The sequence below is a fragment of the Toxorhynchites rutilus genome, chromosome 2, assembly GCF_029784135.1.
Source record: "Toxorhynchites rutilus septentrionalis strain SRP chromosome 2, ASM2978413v1, whole genome shotgun sequence".
Classification (NCBI taxonomy): Eukaryota; Metazoa; Arthropoda; class Insecta; order Diptera; family Culicidae; genus Toxorhynchites; species Toxorhynchites rutilus.
Window position 1 is genome coordinate 45,858,830 of NC_073745.1, and position 21,499 is coordinate 45,880,328.

The 21,499-nt window shown below is 39.4% G+C and overlaps 1 protein-coding gene across 1 annotated transcript in view; it reads right to left on the reverse strand.

Moving 5' to 3' along the window:
- Positions 1–21,499, reverse strand: part of LOC129768887 (MOXD1 homolog 2-like) — a 65,976-nt gene that overhangs the window by 21,546 nt on the left and 22,931 nt on the right. The window contains exon 2 of the mRNA XM_055770826.1: positions 19,630–20,231. Within this exon, the coding sequence (XP_055626801.1) occupies positions 19,630–19,911 (282 nt within the window). The 5' untranslated portion in view covers positions 19,912–20,231. The remainder of the gene's footprint in view (positions 1–19,629; positions 20,232–21,499) is intronic.

Genomic DNA, 21,499 nt, shown 5'->3' on the forward strand with positions numbered 1-21,499 from the left:
CGCGTCTTCTAAACTCTCTGCTGTATTCACATGATAGCCAAATCATTGTCTTTGATTTGTCTTTTTTCTTTAAAAATATTTAGAAATTGCTTTTTTCAAGGTTAGTAGAACTTGAATGTTCAAAACCTTTATAATTTAAAAAAGAATAACTAGGTCAATCATTTGAGTCACTTTTAATGTATGTATGGAGTAATGCTTGAGTAGAATAAAACGAACATATACGAAAAAATGTTCAAAAATTAATTTTCACTCCAGTGCCGAAACTTTATCAATACTTGAATACAAGAGAACACATCCACAAATATTTGTTTCAACTGTTATCGTTCCTCCGTAAGAAACTGAGTGACGAATCACATTTGTTTATATAACTTCATCGAAAAAGTACACCAAAGTTGCATTCTCTCATTCAAATCACGAACATTCGTCCCGTAATCCCCAGCTTAATAAACCAGTGAAACAAAAACAACCGTTTGGGTAACGAATTGAGAAGTTTATCTTGGCTTAGTCCGGAGCAAACCGCACTTTCGAGGCTAATTTACGGATAACGCAAATCGCCAAATGCCATCTCTTTTGGCTATACACCCACCGACCCCTCTTCCCCCTCTAACCAGAGACTTTCTGGAACCGTTCATCGGAAAACCCGTTCAAGCGATCGATTCTGTGACTCGTGGACCGCGAAATCACTCCCAATTGGTTCCAATCGGGTTCCAAACCGATTTCGCCTTCTGCTCCAATTACCCAAAACGATCCATTAAGGGCACACGTACGCGCGCGCCACTGCTGGCTGCAAAATCAAGACAAATGGCTTCAAATTAGCTCCTCGGTGGTGGCTACGCGACGTCAAGTGCTCCGCTTCATGCGCTGAACGCCAAGCTAATCTTTGTTCCTCAGTTTGCTGTTTACCTCTCCACGACGACGTGACCGCATCTACCATACTCTCTGGATGGCAAATGTTTGATGGAACTTCGGAGGCATTTATCTAGGTCAATTTATTTTTCCCTTGATTTGGGTTCGAATTCCAAGAGCTCCCGCGAGACGATGCCGCCGCAACCACGACACGCAACGCCTGGCCCCCAAAGTTAAATCGCTGCTAATAAAAATCATGATTACAGCAATCAAGCTTCTTCGCTTGGCGTGGAGTGGAGGCTGCAACGGCCATACACGATCCCCACGCGAGCGGAGAACCGTATCTCCGGCGTAGAAGTCGTCCAGAAGTCGTAAACAGCAATTGACTCGAATTTCGGTCGATTCGATTCAATTTAAACCGAAGGGGATCCAGAATTGATTGCGACTATTTTTTTTTTGTTTCGTCTGCTTCTTGTGTTGCCTTTCGGTTCCGTCTGTTGTGTTTGCTCGGCGCACCCTTTGGCCGCATCTTCCACGAATTTTGTGTGATTTTCAGCTCGCGAAGGGATTCCTCGCGTTGCTCTCGCGGAAGAAGAGGCGCGCACCCGGCTGGAACCGTCTGCCGGTTAAATCAATTATGATAAATTTTCACTCGAAATCGGCCAACATGCTAACAAGATCGGTGTAAAATGGGGACCGGGGGAAAAAAATGAAGGAGGGGCGTAACAAACTCCATGAATGGAGCTGGAGCAACAGCCGAGCCGAGGGAATAAATACAAAGTTTGCAAATAACAACGCGAGCATACACCAAGCGCGCTTGAGTCATAATTTACATAACTTGTTATTCAATTTTTCTTGCCGCCCTCCACTTGTTTGTTTGTGCTGCTAGGCGTTTTCTCCGCGAATATTCGCAACTCTGAACGACGTCTTCCTCACGGGATTCCTAAATCCAAAGGGTGCGTTTTTAGGGCTGCAAAAGTTTGCGCGAAGATCACGCGCCGATTATTGGTTGTGGGAATGCAAGTGGCCGCGCTGTAAACTGTCGCGTTCATAATCGCGCCGATATTCAGTGACCATGAATAAATTTCCACCCGGTGGAATTTAGGATTCACGATTCACGTCCTAAAAACGCACTTCCTCCCCCTCAGTCTAAACCACGAATACCGCGAATTAACAGTCTCGGTGCGGCTGTTACGCGCTCGGACGCCTTCGCACGACATCTTCCCTTCCCCCGGAGAGACGACGTATCACCTTGTAAAACGTGTTCGGCGAAAAGAAATATATCTTTGACCCACGAGCGCGCAACGACATCAACACGGTCGCGTCCCAGCAGCATGTTATATACAGCATTTGCATTTAGATTGGCTCTGACAAGTGAACCGGAAGAAACAAAGGAATTCAATTCTGAAAAAGCCATTTAAAGTGTAGATTACTTGGGCAGTAAGAGTTTTACGCCAACTTTTCGACGAAACCCACCGCCTGCCCAACAACAACAACAAAAATGCGAAGGTAATTCGTCCATCTTTTCCCTTCGGCTGACAGGGTGCTGTCACTTTGTGGTTAGATGGATTTTGTCCATCGGATCTAATATCTGTCCATCGGTCTACTGATGGGTTTCGACCGGCAGTGAAAATGGTCATGTCAAATTTCAAAAACCGACCATGTACATTTTGTTTATTGACCCAAAAAAAATGACCTGTGCAAAGTTTCTGCTCAATCGGACATTATTTAGGGGTTCCTAAAAGCGTTCAAAGTTTTGATTTTTTGATCCCCGAAAATCTTCCAAGGAAATTTAGAAAATCGAAATTTTTTTTCGATGCCAAATGACTTAAACATGCATCAAACGAGATCTGGTGTTATCTCGAAAAAAATTTGGCCGAAAATCGATCTTTTTGGGACTAATTTGGGCCAATAAACAAAATGTACATGTCATTTTTGATCTGTCCATGCGACAAAAAATCCATGGAATCCCAGATCATCTACGCTCAGATTCTATTCCGCCGATATTTTCGGCAGAATATGGGGGCATAGTTAGATCTGATAAAATGTTCTTTACTGACGGTTCATTCATAAACGGGTCCACTGGCTTTGGCATCTTCAATGAAAATTCCAGTGCCTCTTTCAAACTCAAAGATCCTTGTTCCGTGTATGTTGCTGAACTGGGTGCGATATACTACGCACTGGGGATCATTGAAACATTGCCCATCGACCACTATTTTATTTTTTCAGACAGTCTCAGCTCAATAGAGGCAATCCGCTCAATGAAGGTTGATAAACGCTCATCTTATTTCCTAACAAGAATAAGACAACTATTGAGTGTTTTGGTCGAAAAATTATTCAAGATTACCTTAGCATGGGTTCCCTCTCATTGTTCGATTCCGGGGAATGAGAAAGCGGACTCGCTAGCTAAGGTGGGCGCTTTAGAAGGCACACTTTTTGAAAGGCAAATTGCTTATAATGAATTTTTCCACATTCCTCGTCAGTACACGCTCGTAAGTTGGCAGCGCATGTGGAGTGGAGATGAGTTCGGTCGTTGGTTACACACGATTATCCCTAAGGTCTCGACGAGTGCATGGTTCAAGGGATTGAATGTAGGTCGTGATTTCATTCGCGTGATATCTCGGCTTATGTCCAATCACTACAGCCTAAACGCGCATCTCTATCGCATTGGGCTCGCAGCAAACAATCTTTGTGATTGTGGCGATGGCTACCACGACATCGAGCATGTTGTCTGGTCGTGTATCCGGTTCCATGCTGCTCGCTCTCAGCTCTCTAGAGCACTAAGAGCACAAGGCAGACAATCGGATATCCCCGTCCGGGATATCTTAGGTAGACGTGATCCTGATCTTCTGCTTCATCTATACCTGTTCCTCAGAAACGCCGATGTCAACGTTTAATGATGTGTCCTTCGTTGTGTCCCCGTTTCATATCCCTCCTATCCGATCGATAAACTTTTACTTAGTCGCGGCAATACATACACACACTCTTTACAGATACACGGGCCAAAGGTTGTGCAGTCCACTGATCATTCAACAAGAGCCAAAGGTTGTACCGCTCATGACAACTCTACACGAGCTGATGAGCTGTCGAGAAAGACGCACCACGCTAGATATGGGGTACAGACTAGGGGGGCGTTGCTGATTAATGGTCAGCTGCATCCCAATAGGAAGTATCCTGTGTCGAGCACACGTACAGAGCATTGGAGACAGCAACATCCCAATTACGAAAACACTTGTAATACTAACCTCGAGCCAACCGCGAGTAATCGGTTACATATTACTAACATAGATAATAAGAAAAATTGTATTGAACTCCCGGCCCCGTGAGGCTAACGCCATATGAGCCTTTATAAAAATATATATTTTGGAAAAAAAAAATGGTCGGTTTTTGAAATTCGATGATGAAATTTTTTCCATACATCCATTGCCACCCTAATGTATACGTATGAACAAAGATGCCAACCTTCCTGATTTTTCAGGATTTCCAAAACTTTTTTGAACGTTTCCTGATACCCTGACAAACACTCAATTTTACCTGGTTTTACTGAAATAATTCTGGTTTTCCCTGATTTTTTGTACTTTTTACCACTGAATTTTAATCTGAATGAAAATTATACGTAAAAATATAGAAATGAGAACTTTCATACACAAAATACATAAAACATATATAAACATATAAAAACTCTCCGGGCTGTATTTGTTTAATGCTCGCTTTTTCTTTCGTTTAACGGGCAATTCGCGTTATCGCAGGTACATTGTCAACATATATTAAATATTGTAGTTGGCGTAAAAAAAACACTATATCAGATTAGTACACTCAAATGCATTTCAATTCGTTATAATTTTACTGAAAATAATTACTTCATGCTATTTGATTGTTCAAAACACGTGGGCCTGACTCTTACTGAACCATTTTTTTATACAAGTGCTGAAATTTCCATAAAAAATCATCATCTATGTATATAAAAATCTCGTGTCACGATGTTCGTGGCCGAACTCATCCGAAACGGCTGTGCCAATAATCCATGGTCAACATATCCGCAAAGGTAAAGAGCGAACGTTTGCTTTTCCTATGACACATTCAACAGAAGCGGTTCGAGGAAGAATACATTCACTTGCGAGACGCTATCATGGGCAACACCTACACAGCCTTTGTTTAAACGTGTGCACGTGTGTTCAAACAAAAAAAGCAGTCTTTAATGAGCTCCATTACAAAAGTACAGGTATGTCGTCCAACATGTTGCTGGATGTATTCGGTTGAGTGACAAAAGCCAGGATTGCCTAATACGCAATTTTTTTAGTTTGATTAGTCGACAAAATACGCAATGAGCAAAAGGATATAGTAATTTCCTCGGAAATTCTAGATCTATCTTTTTCTGGAAATTCCCCTGAGAATAATGTCAATCAATTTGTAACAAACCGAAATTCATTTTATTTCAATTTGATTAATGAAGACGATGTCATAATTACTTTATACCATATAAAATCCAATGCAATAGGTCTTGATTCTCTTCCAATTAAATTTTTGAAAGCAATCATTTCGCTTGTGGCCAAACCGATTACTCATTTATTTAATTGTATCATAACTACAAGTGTTTTTCCTGACGAATGGAAAAAATCTAAAATAATTCCGATAAGAAAAAAGGCAAACATTAATAACATCCAAAATTTGCGCCCTATAAGTATACTCTGTGCGCTGTCCAAGGTATTTGAACGAATTATTAAACACCAAATTTGTCATCATATAAATCAAAATAACCTGCTAAGTTCGATGCAATCTGGATATCGTCCCCATCACAGCACAAAAACCGCAATGCTGAAGGTGTTCGATGATATAGGACTTATTCTGGATAAGGGTCGACCTGTTGTCCTATTACTTCTTGATTTTTCAAAAGCTTTCGACACGATTTCCCACGAAATTTTGTGTAAAAAACTGTCGCAAAACTTTGATTTCTCGAGTCATGCAACGACATTGCTGCGATCGTATCTAATAGGACGAAGTCAGACCGTTTTTAGTAACGATGTTTATTCTAGATTTCTTCCAATATCCTCGGGAGTACCCCAAGGTTCGATATTAGGACCAATCTTATTCTCATTGTATATTAACGATCTTCCTGATGTTCTAAAATGTTGTAAAATACACATTTTTGCAGACGACGTCCAGATATACTTCGACTGCCTGGATAATACAGCATCGACCATTTCAAGAAATATAAATGGAGACCTTGTCAGAATACATGAATGGTCGTGCAGAAATAAACTTATGTTGAATGCCAATAAAACCAATGCATTATTCATAAATAACTCGCAATCCAATAACGTTCTCAAACCAGTGCTGCAGTTGAATAGTTCAATAATTCAATATGTTGAAAGCGGGTTGAGTCTCGGTATAATTATTCAATCTAACTTTTGCTTTGATAAATTTATTTTTAAACAATGTGGAAAAGTGTATGGTACCCTTCGTACATTGTATGCTACCACATCGTTCCTCAGCACTGACACTAAACTTAAGCTTTTCAAAAGCCTGGTATTGCCGCACTTCATCGCCTGCGATTTCCTTTTATCTAACTCATCAGTTTTTGCGCAATCTAAACTACAAGTAGCATTGAACGCTTGTGTTCGATATGTTTTCAGACTGAGTAGATTTGCCAGAGTTTCTCACCTTCAACATCGTCTGATTGGTTGTCCATTTCGCAAATTTGCTCCGATGAGATGTTGCATCTTTTTATTCAATCTTGCAAGAACAAAACTTCCAGGCTACTTACACGAAAAACTAGTAACTCTAAGAAGTTCACGCTCAAAAAAATATGCAATTCCACGACACTTCACTTCCAGGTATGGTAACTCTTTCTTCGTGAGAGGCATTTCACACTGGAATTCATTGCCAAATGAGTTGACTCTTGTTAAATCACAAACACTATTTAAGAGGAAATGTATAGAGCACTTTAATTGTTAAACTCAAGAAATTCTTCAAAGTAATAATTAATAATTTAATAATCAGTAATGCACCATTTGTACGTAAATCAGTGTAACAATTAAAGAGACAAAAGTCTCAAGTTACAAATTAAATTTGAATAAAGAATAAAGAATAAAGAATATCTTCTGATCAACTATCCTCCTGTATTCTAAAATCCGATCGAATCAAAACTACCCGAACGAATCGCAATTCACGTTCAATCGGGTTGTGCAAAGGTGACAGCCTTGCCATGCAATTCGACATTGAGCTATTTCTGTAAAGCGCAAATGGTAAAATATCAACAAATATCATTGATATCCCAAATCGTTGGGTAGTACCATATTCGCCTCAGCTGAGCAAACATTCAATGTTCATATTAATGTCAAACTCTGCAGTTCGGTGAAGAGCAATAAATACATTTGCAAGTCTGTGAAAAAAGGAAACAATATGGATGTGTTTCGAATTCAGAATACCGATGTGAATACTCCTTGATTGAATCACTTCGACGAAATAATAAGGTGCCGAATTGGCCTGTACTTCAGCTCCAATAAAGTTGTCTGGCGTATCTTTGGTTTCAGAATTCATGAACGAAAATGGTGTGATGAAATGAAAATGAAAATGTTTTTTTTTTTTGTTTTTTGTTCAACTTTTGTTGGTGGTCATCGTCTAAACCGCTCCATTTTCTGAATATCATAGATCTCATCTTCAACTCCACATCACACTCGGGTTCGGGAAGTCCATTTTCCCACGGTCCAATGCAATACACGGTCAAACCTTCACGTACCTGCTCGATATTCACGTGGAATCTATCCTCCATCGATCACAATCGATATATTATATGGATCGTTAAAAACATTTAAACATACTTACAATACATTAGTTGTGTTTTATTCAAAAAATATTCACTAGAAGTAATTTATATGGCAGAACAACGTTTGCCGGGTCAGCTAGTAATATTATAAAATTATTACCAATTTTTTTAATGCTTTTCACAAAAGTGTTCCTCTATTACGTTGAATACATATTCGATATGAAAAATGAAAATTTCGTCCATAATTTACAGTGTTATCGATTTATTGTAAAAGTTCATTTATTCCACCTGAAAAAATTGTTATGATTTTAATTTCACAATGACAAAACACAAAGTTCAGTGTCGTTAAGACAAATTAGATCAATGAACTATGTGGATTGTGTTACGAGATTTTTTTCTCTTACTCCAGAATTTTACTTCAAGAATAGCAGACTTTATACGTATAATATAAGAGCAAATATGATTCAAAAACAATATGAAATTATGCAATATGTAATCCAGGAAAAAACTTCCAGCATTAATCAATGTGGCATCGTGTTTCATCAGCGCAATGTCTAAATTCATGTCTCTTTAATGACACTACAAACTATTTTGAAGTCTGGCTGGAATAAAATATTTTTTTTATTGATTTTCAGATTCAGGTCCTTGAAGAGTACTCTCAAATGAAAACTCTATGGACAGCATTTTCGGTGAGAAAGCAAACGTGTTCTGGAAGGATACCATTATTGAGCGACTTGAAATTTGTGGAACAAAACTGTGCATATAAATTTTAATAAATTTGTGTCTTCCTATAAAAATTACGCTTCTGTTTTTCCAAAAATCGGCGCGTACTTTCCGGACAACTCATTATGAACTCTCCTGATTTTTTTAAAATTATATTTGGCAACCCTGCGTGTGAGTATCATTACTCCTTGCAATCCTACAAACGCATAAAAACGAATCATCTCTGTATGGAAATGTCCTAAAGGAACGATTCAGGAACCAAATGAAAGCTGGTTGGAAGGTTAATTGGATTCGCGATTGAGTTGGTTAAAAAAAATGTGTTAGTCCACAAAACCTTTGAAAAAACCATTGAAAATCGATTTTTTATTTCTTCCCGGTACTGTTGTTCACTACATCTACACACACCGAGATAAAAATATGTACGTAAAATATTCTAATACCTGAAAGTTGGGGCTCTCAAATGATGCATATATCATTTATATGTGTTTATTTTTCACGAAGTTACAGCATGTGAAAAATAACTTAGAATTTCCGACTTCGCACTCTGTTGCTTTAATTTTTTGTCGAGTGTATGTTAAAAAGCACAATTTTTCCTCCGGATGCCACCCAACAATGCCAACTCTAAATTGTTACATCGTGTGATCGAAACAAATCGCGAAATCCGCGAATTTTTCAAAAACGATGGCCGCCAAAAGTCAGCGGTCCCAAGTAGTGCTGCTCATTTCACCTCAACCTCAAACGGCGGGGGGATAATGATAATGGCCTCCGTTGCCGCTGCCGAGGGTTGGCCAAACTTCGGCAATTAATCTCCCCAGCGCGCTGATCCTTTGCCGCGCTGTTATGCCCTTTTCCGGGTTTGTTGTTGTAGCGTTCGCGAAATTAGTCAGCTGCGGACTGTGCGCCGCGAAAATTTATATCGTTGGAATAAACAGAAACCAAAAGTGACATTGCTTCCCCCCCTCGCCACCTTTCCACACAGCTTCATACACTTGTATCTCTGTTTCGATCCAAAATCCAAAACGAGATAAAGTGGCTTAGTGTCGGAACTTCCGGTTCGACGGAACTGAACAGTGGAGGAAAACGCTAGGAATTTTTATTATCTCCGCTCTCGTCATCGCTCGCTCGCTGTGGACGCGCTCGGGCGGATGATCGGGGTGACATTCCTGTGGCGGCGAACGGCGGGAGTACGAGAGTATTGACCCAACTTGGTGACACGGGTTGTTGTGTGCGCTGCGGTGCTTGTTTCGTCCCTCCGGCCGGTGTCTTAAAGACGTTGCTAGCTATCCGAAATATTTTCAAGCTTAATTACACTTTAATCCTTCTTGACGAGCGGTTCTTCGATGTCACCCTTGTTTCGGTTGGGAGGGTGAGGACGAACCCGAGAAGACGTTGGTTTTTAATTCCTGACCGAGGGCCAAACTCATTCGGAAAGGGATATACACTCTACTCGAAAGGAGAAGAAACAAGAACGTGCTTGGAGCGATGAAATATCGGCTAATCCTTTTCGAAGGTCCTCTTTCCTGGCAGGAATGTTCCGAACTGTTGCAATGTAAGGAATGAGGCTGATTATACTTTTTTTTCTCGACCGAACACGGGCATTTGCCTCCGTGTTGTTTATCAAATCGATATGCGTCAATCGGAAAACCATCGAAGGCTGCACTCCGCTAATGGAGCACAAAGCCTCTTACGATGGCCATAATCCTCAACCCTCGGTCCGATGAATGGAAAATAACAAACAGCAGACGGAGCGAGGGAAAAAATGACGTGGAGGAAAAACAATAAACCAATCGGGTTCGTTCCCACGAGTGGTTTACAATCCCTTTCCGCTGGCCAAGTTCGCCGCCGCCGATGGCCATCCGCGCCGAGATCGAAAATGAAAATATGTTACTTTTATGTTTTGGCGAGCGGGCAGCAATTCGGATTATGTCCGCTGTGGCCCTTTTGGCGCAGAATAACCATGACTCTGGAGAAGTTGAACCGCGGCGGAAGCGAACGCAAATGTGAGACAGAATGGGAGAGAGTAATCTTAATTAAAGGTATTTATTTTACATGCGATCAAATGGAGCTCACCGAATTCAACGAAGTTTTTTGTTGCCACAGTCTGACAGCCTCGACGTCTTCAATTTAGTTATGTTCAGCAGCATGGGAAGGTGCAAGCTGTGTGCCAATGTGCACACAGGAAGTTGAAAACAGATAAACTTTTCTTCTGCGAATTTGTTTGGGCTGTTTAATGAGTCATAACTAGGGAGAACGCTGTCTGTGTTGCAGCAGCATGCCTTGTCTATTAAGGCCAGGAACACATTCTCATGTGACAAATTTTGCGGCGCCAGTTCCTTCGTTTCCTCGCGCAATTAATAACAAGCACCCACCACAGTACTTGCACACGTTTGGAAAAGCAGAACAATTACGACCAGATGAAGAGAGAGAGAGAGAGAGAGAGAGAGTGGGGCAGATGATAATCATCATCATCATCATCATCATCATCATCATCGTCGTCGTGATGGCAGCATCTCCACAACGATCCGGCGTTATGTTGGTCCCCAGCTGCGACAGTATAATATTCATAGCCAGGCGAACGATTGCGCCCTCGTTCGGTACAAGAAGTGTAACAACGGCGGTTATGATTATTACGATGTGCAGTACGCTTTGCGTAGGAGCAAGTTTTTCGCCGATGGAAGGAAAAAAAACAACGGTTTTTTTTCTGATTTGTGGTCACCTTTTGTTGTCTCCTAGCGGATTTCCCACTCAACCAGTTGTCGTACAGAATGGTTACATCGTTTAAAACGTAAGTTCATATCACTATCAAATATCTGTGGTTGAGTAAAATTTGTTTTTTTAACGTTTTTTTGTTAATTTGAACTAGTATGATATATCACTAGTTCAAATTTACTGATGAACTCATTATATGTACAAGGAAAATTGTAAATGTTCCACAAAACGATGCATATACAGGGAACCTTCGATATAACGTACCCTCGATATAACGTCACTCGATATAACGTACACATTATCAAAGCCCAAAAAAAAATTTTTTTTTATATTTTTTTTTCGGAAAGAACAATAGATTATCTGTATTTTGATATTAAAGCTTGTGTTGTAACTTTAACCAATTCCGAAATACAACTGTTTTGTGATTCCGGATTCTAAATGAATCAAATTTCAATCAACAGAACGAAGGGAAACTTCCTGAGAAAAGTTAGCTTCGTCTTCTTATTGATTTTATTCATCAACCTTACTCAAACAGCAACAAAATAAAGTAATATAAGCTACGTTTCTAAGTTATTTATCATGCTTCGATATAACGTACAATTCGATACAACGTACAATTTTGAAAGTAAAATGTACGTCATATCGAAGTTACCCTGTAAATACAGAGGATATTGTAAAATACATTATTAGATTACATGAGTAACGATTTGAATTGTTAGAACAACAAAATGTATATTATTAGCACGACCGAAATCAGCTTATTTTTGTAACAAATAAATTACAATATAAAATTAATCGTAATGCTGAAACGTCATGCACACGCAAATCTATCAAAAAACTATAAAAAACTAAAAAGTGCATCACATTAATTTCTTCAAGTGTGAACGAGAGATGCGAAATTGTTCGTTGACACGGAAAACTATGGAGACTAGAAGAGTAGATTCCGCTCTTCTAGTCTTCTACTTCAGCGCTATAGAAATAAGTGGTAGCTTTCTAGCAACAACAACGCATATCTAAGAAAATCTTCTACAGCTTCACAAATTACATCGCACACAATAACAAAGTTATCCGTGTAATACATAATATAATGAGAATAATGTGAAATTGTTCTATGATGAAGATATTTTTTTTTGCTTTTCTAAAATAGTTACAATCTTGCAAAACATTAAAATTCCAAAAATTAAAATAAAGTCATATCCCAATTTTTTGTCAGTCCTACGCAGCGCCACCATACGTCAAACATTGTTGAATTGAATGTTGATTGAGCTTAAAACTAGAGGATATGCATTGCACTAATCAAAAAGCAAGTTTAACTAGGTTGTGAAAAATGTTTCTAAGTAGACAAATTTTGTAAAATGAAGTAATTTTTTTAGATAAGTTTATAACAGTTATTATTTTTTACTCTCTTGGAATATTGTGTTAAACAGATAGCTGGCTTTCGAGTTGATTATGAATTCGTTTCTATGAAAAATCTGAAATATGAAAAATTGATCTTTTTTTTCATTACAAAGTTTTTGAACTATGAAGTTTGAAAAAGACTCATTGGAAGATCAATCAATGACGAGTCCTGGGATCAAACCCAGGGTCGTTTGTTTTATACACGGACACGCAACCGTTGTTACTACGGAGACTTCCACGTGTAGCTTTTTCTTCATTTATTTGTTAACGAAGACTTTAAATCTCAATTTAAATTCTGATTAAAAGCTCTTATTTCTACGCTATGTCTACAACTTTTGGACAACTTTTTTGCGACGCGGCCAATTTTAAAATCGTAAATTTGTACCCCCAACAGATCAATAAAATCGGAGAGGGTCGGATCGGATTGACTATCTATCGGAATCTCTCTAAATCAACAATAAGGTCAACTATTCTGAGTGCTCAGCATCAAATCTAATTCAACAACAATACAATATGTTAATATGGCCATTTGTTGCTGGATGAAAAATGAAGCATAACCACTTTAACAAGTTCGCCACTCCGTCACCCAGATATGGGTGACACTTTCCTCGTTCCCATTGAATAGGATTTTTAGAAGAAATATGATAGAATAGGCTTCTAAACGTAGCTATAGGATATGTAGAAAAATCATCAAATCATAACCATATTAATATAATGTTTATACTATACTATGAATAATTTATAGAACGGATGATTTGTACTGCAGTTTTTTTGCGAAACCCATATTATATGACAATGGCATGTGTTATTGTTGTCAATTCGTTTTCAAATTTGAAAAATATTCCTAGAACATTTTAAAGTTGTCTACAAACTGAGCTCTTAATTTAATAATTCATCTGCAAGTTGGACCCCACAAGAAATTTAGAAGTGTCGCGTTGGGCAACGAACTTTTACACGTAGCGAAGCAACTATCGTAAAACAGATTGACAATTTTGGGAAACAAAAATTGATGGGCCCTGTTTAGGACCAATGTTTTCTTTCTTCATCAATTTCAACATTCGATGGTCGTTTGAAAAGTCCGTACAAAAATGAAAACTGCTTAATTGTATGGGGTAAAACTTATGCATTTTTCAACACAGCCTCCTTTTAGGCATATACACTTCGTCCAACGCTACTCTAGTTCGTTGATCCCTTCCGAATAATAGGGTTTGTCCAAATCTGAAAAAAACCCATTCGTTTATGCATTAACCTTATCGTTTGAATGAATTTTTTTCTCCCTTTCGTCAAATTGGGGAACAAATAGTAGTCCGAAGGAGCCAAGTAGGGGGGATGCGAAGCGAGTTGGGATTCTATTGATGGAAAAAAAACACTGAACATCCTCGATTCGAACGAATGCCAAACACAAAATAACAGGCCGATCTGGTTAAAGCTTGGTGAGTGTGTGTGCTCTTCCAAAAGATGCTACTAACTAATCATAATCTCGATATGTGCCAGTAGTCCCATCTCTTTGACTTGTCACGGGCCCTCGTGAATATATATTTTCTCCAGATTTCAGTACATCAGTGTTGCTCTAGACAGCAAGCAGCCAACAACGTGTGGTAAGGTTAATTTAAAAAATTTCAAATTGGCATTTCATCGCTTTTCCGCCGTGCCAATCGTTCGTGCCGCTCAGTGCAAGCATTAAGTGCGCTTGGAAAGCACTTGCACTCTATGGAAATAATAACGGATGCATCAAAAAAATGGATGGACTAGTTTAGGATGGCGTTGAAAACGAAACTACAAAACATAATTCGATAGTATACTTTAAAACTTTACTGGATATCATATGGGATGCATAGGCTTGTCAAGGTCTTCAGTTCACCTCTTTTTCGATGAAAACTAAATACAACTAACTTTTTTGTCTAGTGAGTTTTTATTGAGCGCAAATAAACTCATTGAGTAACATTTCCAAAGCACAATAAATTAAAACAGTATTTTGTGAAATTCGTGTATGAAGATGAAAAATATAGGATCAAAAAGTCTATTGTTTCAAAACTACGATCTCTTTATAAAATGATTCGTCCTAATACTTTGAATTCACCGGCAGTAAAAGAACACAAGCTAACTTAATTTCTTATTAAATATTCGATAATGCATACTTCAGCTAGACATATTTCTTGTTATTGTTCTGCAATTGTGAAAAGCATAATTTTAAAACACCTTTTAATACTCTTGTCCAGTGCAAAAAGTTACAAACGGACGTAGCTTATGTTGCAATATTTCCGATCTCATCAGCGTTCGTGCAGCAAGCACTGTGAGCAGCTTAAGCGTGTCTAGAAGAACTGAAATTCATATTGAATCTTTGAAAATGCATACTGCAGCGGACATTATAACTAAGATTCAGAAATAGTGTAAAAACATGGCGAACATAAAATTATAAAATTATATTATATTAAATAGTTGTTCTGCTGAATTCAGTGTAGAATCTAACTTTTGTATTACCTTCCTCAAAATCTGCAACCTCACAAAACATTGGAGGAGAAAAATATATGTAAAAAGGATGTTTCGAGTGTTATATATAAAAGGATGTTTCGAGTGTATTTTGTATTTCATTTTGTCTAGAAATTAATTGTTAACAGACAACTGGTTTTCGAGTTTTTTTTTAGAAAAAACATTGGATTTTTGCTCGATCAGATCGGCTGTTTTTTTGGTAAATTTGGTTTGGAACCGTTCCATACCAACAGGATGGATTATTACGCAGCATTAAATTAGCTTCTAATGTGTCTCAATATACGGGTTTGCTACTGATGAATGACCTCTTTTTTGTAATCATTCACATTTCATGAACCAATTATCGTATAGTAAGTCGATTGGCATTTTTAGGAAACACAGTTTATTTAATTATGTTTCGGATGCAATATTAAAGGCCCGATTTCTTGGTATTTTTTTATTCGATTCGATCCGAAGAGAAATATAATCGATTAAGTCAATCTGTTGCTGTTGTTGTATAGAAAAAAAATATATTTATTAAAATATTATTCGCTTTTGCGAAAGCAACATGATAAAAGGAATGCTTCAAACCATGTAGAGCTGAATAAATCTGTATAAATTTTGTGTACAAATGCGTAAGAAGTGAACACATATTTTCTAAAATAAGTTATGTTACATTTTGTCACAAAAACGTTTTTTTTTTCGGAAAATTAAAACTGATCCTCATTTTATCCTGATTTTAGTATTTTATTCTTTCTGATTTTGGAAATAAATCGTTGACATCGACGTGTACAACCGTCTTTATTACTCGTTCCATCGAAAACGAATTTCAAAAACAACTCTATAAAGAAGTGCATTTATTGCTCATTAACCATTGGAATGAATCCCAGAGATGTTCACATGTTTCTAGATCAGGTTTGAGCGTTTTCTCAAGGAGACTGCCCATAGTTGTGCATAGCGTGCGAAGCGAAGTATAGAAAGGGTGCAAACTGTTACACATCTCATTATAAGTCTCATCAAACCTCGAATAATCATTAAAAGTATTATATAACCGGTTTTCTATTCTACGGATAGTACAATACAGGCGGTAGAAAAATAATTACAATATTATTTGGGAGATGAATTCGATTAGAAGCTTCAAAAACTACTGTTTCAAAGTCTTAGAAAAAAAGTCGTTAAGTCGTTTTCCCGTCTTAAAAAAAAGCACAAAAATTATGTTCCAGAAAATATTATTTTTATTTGTTCCAGAAAATATTATTTTTATATTTTTTTAATTTTAACCACATTTAAGGTTAAAATTTGCAAATGATTTTCAGCTCAAAACAATTTTCGTACTAAAAATGTCAAAAGACACATTTTAACGCGATTTGAACCACGATTTTTGTGTATGCCTTTCCGATCTGTACGTCTTTTGGCAGTCGAAACAAAAAAAATGAAATTTAAAATGTTGCACCATAGAAGTTTACTGAATATTTTCCATACTTAGCTACTTCCTCGTACGGAGGAAGTCTGAGTTCGTATGAGTAGCAACATTTCACGAAAAATTGATATTTAAAAAAAATATGATTTTCTCCATAATTCAAGCAACTAAATCTTAGAAAGAAAATTAAAACCAATATTTTACTCTTCACGTAATGACAATTCTGGCGGTAGGCAACCACCTTCTTTTATCAATATTGATTTCAATATTGTTTTCAATCTGCCCAATTGTGATGTCAAATGTTTTTTTTCTTCCTAAAAGCTGTGTGTCAGTTCTTCTACGGGTTGTATTCTCGAAATGAAATGGAAGCACAATGCCCCAATCAATTTAGGGTAGAAATTCTGTCAGCCAAACAGCAACCTGAAAAAAACTGCACCGCAAACGAATGAATGCAATGCGCTCAATCCTCCTCCTTTCGCGGTTATAATTACCATCATCATCAACGGATGGTTATGATCGTCATTAACATTATTATTATTATTTTAAATAGAAACTTAACAATTCGCTGCCCCAAAGTCCGGAAATGGACTTACGAGAGCGCATCGTAAACTTAATCCGTTGACGAGACGAAAACCGATGAGCGGATTTCGTCCGAGTCTCGCTCGGACGCTTTTATTAGTTCTCTTCTGCACTGCTGCATATTATCCATCGGTATGTTTGGGTTGTGCCACCACCACTTACCCCGCGCGCTACAGTACAGAAATAAATGTGGACCAGGAAAAAAAATTGTGCCCATAAAAACGGCACGTAAACTTTTGCTACCGGTCGTCTTCTTCGGTCGTCCTTCGAGCTTCAGAAATCATAAATGCATACCGCGAGCAGAAGTGCATGTGGACTCAGAATTTCACGGTCAGTCTGCTGCCCACTCCGGAGTCGCATGACGTGAAAGGTAAATAATGAATGAGAAATGGTGCGCCTTCCTCCCGGTGGAGGACTTTGCCTTAATGGGGAAGCGATTTGTAAGTTTATTTTTAATGCCTTCTTGATGTTTATGGCATCCGCTTTTTATTGGCAGCGGGCATTTGCGTTTGCTTTGCAGAAGACGACTCTCTAACGGGACATCGGAGCTAGAGTGCGTCTAACGAATCGATCTATTTTCCTGAACCTCAAATAAAATTTTGAAGGTCTATGTATATTGCTGCTTCCAGAGAAACGTGCGCATCCTGATTTACAACGGCAGACACAACTAGATTTACAACCACCTTCCGAAGGCTCGGATTCCTCCGGGGTAACATTCGGCTCTGAAAAGAGCCCCCAGCAAACAAACCATGAAATGCACATTATTACCAAAGCCTCTCTGCCCCTTTTCCCCGCAAACAAACATTAAATCGAAAAATATAGATTTATGATCTGTACCCAAAGCTTCCCCCAGAAACCGATAAACAGACGAAACAAAACGTTAATTTGGTAGAAGGTATTCCGGCTTTTTGGAGGCCTCAAAAACTTTGCGATCTCTCCCTCTGCCTGAAGCTATATCTTTTTGCGGTTCTCTCCTCCGACCCGACTCACAATCACACAATCCTTGTGTCTTTGTGCCATTGGGCAGTCGAACCTTGAAAAGATGAAGAATGCAAATTCTTCTGCCTCTAATTTGTTTGATTTATTGCCGGGCCAATGAGAGAAAAAAATAAACCAAACTTCTCCGTTCCCGAGAATCCTGGCCACGCAATCGGAAGGCCCTCTGGGGGCTACCGTGCCAGTGCCTAATGACAGTCCCTTTTGCCTCGGCGTTCTTCTCTTAATTGTTGGGTTCTTTCTCTGTCGTTCGTGGAATTGAAGCATACGATTCGTTTGTTTTTCGAAGATGAAACAAATCTATGTCGTATCCTGATAAGTTTTTTCGCAATTCGAGATACATTTAATTGATTGTCGACACATTGTAAACCCATGTTAGCTAAGCTCTGTTCAGCTAATCGGCGTGAAACAGAGAGCCGTTACTCAGGTAATACACATTGTCAACACGATTCGAAAGCAAACATGCAAATTCAACCAGGGATTTACTGGAAGTACAACAATCTCCCACATCTCGGTGGGGAAAGCAATCGATCACACAGATCTCGTTCCCATCTCCAGCGCACAGCCTGATACAAGTGTTGATTTTCACCCCCGACGCAACCGCGCCTTTCCTCAAAAACAACAACATCAGATGAAACACAAGAAAAATTCCTTGTTTCACTAGGAACAGCAGAGAAAAAGGCACAACTGGCAAGCCAACATCAAACAAAACAACGTGTTTCAATCTGGGCGCGTGGGTGCGATTGTCGTCTCCACTCGCACTCTCCCGCAGGCTTCGTCGCACATGCTAATTTATCCGATGTACGCGGGCGCGACAACTATCGCAACATACATTTTCTCATGTTGTGCTCTTGCAAGGGGCCTGACGAATGTGTGTGTGTGTGTGTCTGTGTGTCGGGGCCGACCGCATCGTGTTCCAATAGCGCACCCATTCCACACGCGAGAAACGAGAAGCGAGAGGCAGCAGCAGCACAACAAGGGAGGGGAGGATTGTCATGTCAAAGGCAGCACGGATTTACGCCCACTAATTATAGCCTCCAAGCGCAGCAAGCCACCGCCGCCAAACCAATCGATGCGGCAGATATTTGGTCGCATTCTCAGGGTCGCGCGAGGAGCGATCTTTATCGCAAACATCGAACGGATCTGAAGTAGAATACGAGAGAAAAAGACACGAAGAGATGCTTCAAAATGGGAAATCGGCCGCTCCCCTTGAATGGAACATCTTCGATATGAATCAGAATTTCAAAAAAAAAAATGGATAATTAATTTCAAGGGATATCGTGCGGGATCCTCGACGAAAACGAACGCATTACGATCATGAGATGAATAAATTAATTATTTGCACGGCCCATTTGCAGCAAAACCGAGGGAATTACGTTGGATTTATGCTTTTCGTGCCATTGCACATAGTTTCTGGAGCGCGATAATTAAAACGGTTTCGTTATGAGGCGAAACCGCTGTTGCTGGATTGAGGAACCACACTTCAGTCAGCAGCCTTGAGTGGATCGTTGATCTCCGCCTCGGCTGGGAGCAATATCAAGACCCTCAAATTGGTTTCAATCAGCGTTGAAACAAAACAGCGCACAGCGCCTCTCGAACGAGATCTCTCGTCATTCGCGAGCATCCATGAAATTGTCCAAATCATCCCCACGCGAGCACTTTCTACTAAACGACGGCAATCATATTCTCGAGGGTTCCAAAAATGGAAGCACAACGCACTCACCTGAAAGTGAACCTGGCCGTTATCGACCCACCCGATCACGATGTCGGCCCCATAGATCGATCCGTCTGTCGAGAATCCTAGCCCCACGTAGCCCAAGGTGCGGGCCTGTACCTCGAACGTGATGTCCTGATTGTTGCTGATGCTCCACAGCAGCCGATAGTTTTCGTCCAGATCGACCGCGTGGTCCCAGTGGGCACCTGCCACGGTAGCGGTGGCCGCCACCGTCACCAGCAGCACCACCGATAGCACTTTGGATGAGTTGCTCATGGTTGCTTTCTTCATCACTCGTTTCTCTTATTCTTTTTTTCGATATTTTGTTATATTATGCGTTGTTTTGTTTTCACTCCACGACAGGATAATTGTGTTGTTGATTGATGGATTCGAATGCCTCAATTCCTCCAATCTATTTTCGGCTCTAGTTTCACACCATCACACCACTCTACACACTGAAACACTGCACCCTCTTTGCAAGGGGGAATTTTTTGAAGCCAATTGATGGAATTAATCACCGGAGATCTTGTTGCGTTGCGTGTTCACCACCGTTCTTCACTCATAGTAGAGGCGGAGCTCTTGCCCTATCGGATGCTCCCAGAAATGGGGATCTGAAACGAGAAAAGTAATTGATTTTGAATATACAATTGTTTTAGATTGAAAAAAAAGATTAAAAAAAAATTATTACATAGTTTTGGGTTACTAATTTACTAGACATGCTAAGTGTTTGTCAAAAGATGGCTCCAGCAGTCATAGACAACGCGTGAGTTGTCCAATCAGCAATGGTGTGTGTTTTTTTATCGTTTCTATCGGTTTCGTTTAGCAGAAAACTTTGAACCACAAATACTATTTCTACTCAAGGAGGCACATTAGTAGTAGTGATCGCTTCATACATAGCTGACTGCCCTGTCGTACTTGAAGATGCAGAAAAGTGTTTGAATGACGGCGAGTTCAGATGGAAGGTTTGGGTCCGGTAGTCATTACTGCTAATTTCGTTATTTCGTAGTTTGAGTGCAGGTTGTGTTGTATAGTCAAGTGTAGCCAAAACATCGGGAAATTAGCAAACGCATTGGTTATCTGCTTCGAAACATTACTGATTTTGTTTAACGCCATTTATGTTAGGTCGTGTGAAAATATCTGATTATGTACAAAATAATCTTCATTTGCGGGTGGCATTGAAAAGTTTTCGGAAATGCTGCTCGAGATAGAATAACGTTCCGTGTTCCATCATCTCAAAAACGGTTATATCTATGTTGATAACCGTCCGCGAAAAGACCAAAAATCTCGAAAGATGCCAAAACGAAGGCATTGATCGATGAGGATTCGTGCCAAATGCAAGAAGAGCATGTGTGATGAATAAAGGCTTCATTACAGCAACCCAATTGTAGTAAATCATGTGGACTGCCCACCACAGTGATGGTTATTATATGCATTTGTTAGGACCATGTCGGAGATCTTCATTATGAGCAATTGACAAAACCATTACTGGGGAACAGTATCGGATTCGCATCAATTGAAGCCGTGAGCCGAGTACATCATAGAAAAAACGACAACAATACGAGCAGAGGCATGCAACAGGTATTCTACAGCATGACAACGCTCGAACTCACGATACCAAGCTTGTTAAAACCAACTTGAAAACACTCGAATAGCAATTCATACCCCACCCGCCGGGTTTCCGAGATATTTCGTCATCTGATCATTATTTGCTCTGTTCGATGGCACATGGGCTGTCTGATCAACATTTCCGCTCATAGGAAGACATAAAAAAATTGCTTAATTAGTTGGTAGTCTCATGAAAATTATGTTACGGAATTCTAGTTCTGCCAGCAAATTGAGTAGGAATTGTAGCTAGTGCTAGACAACTTTTTGAATGGTT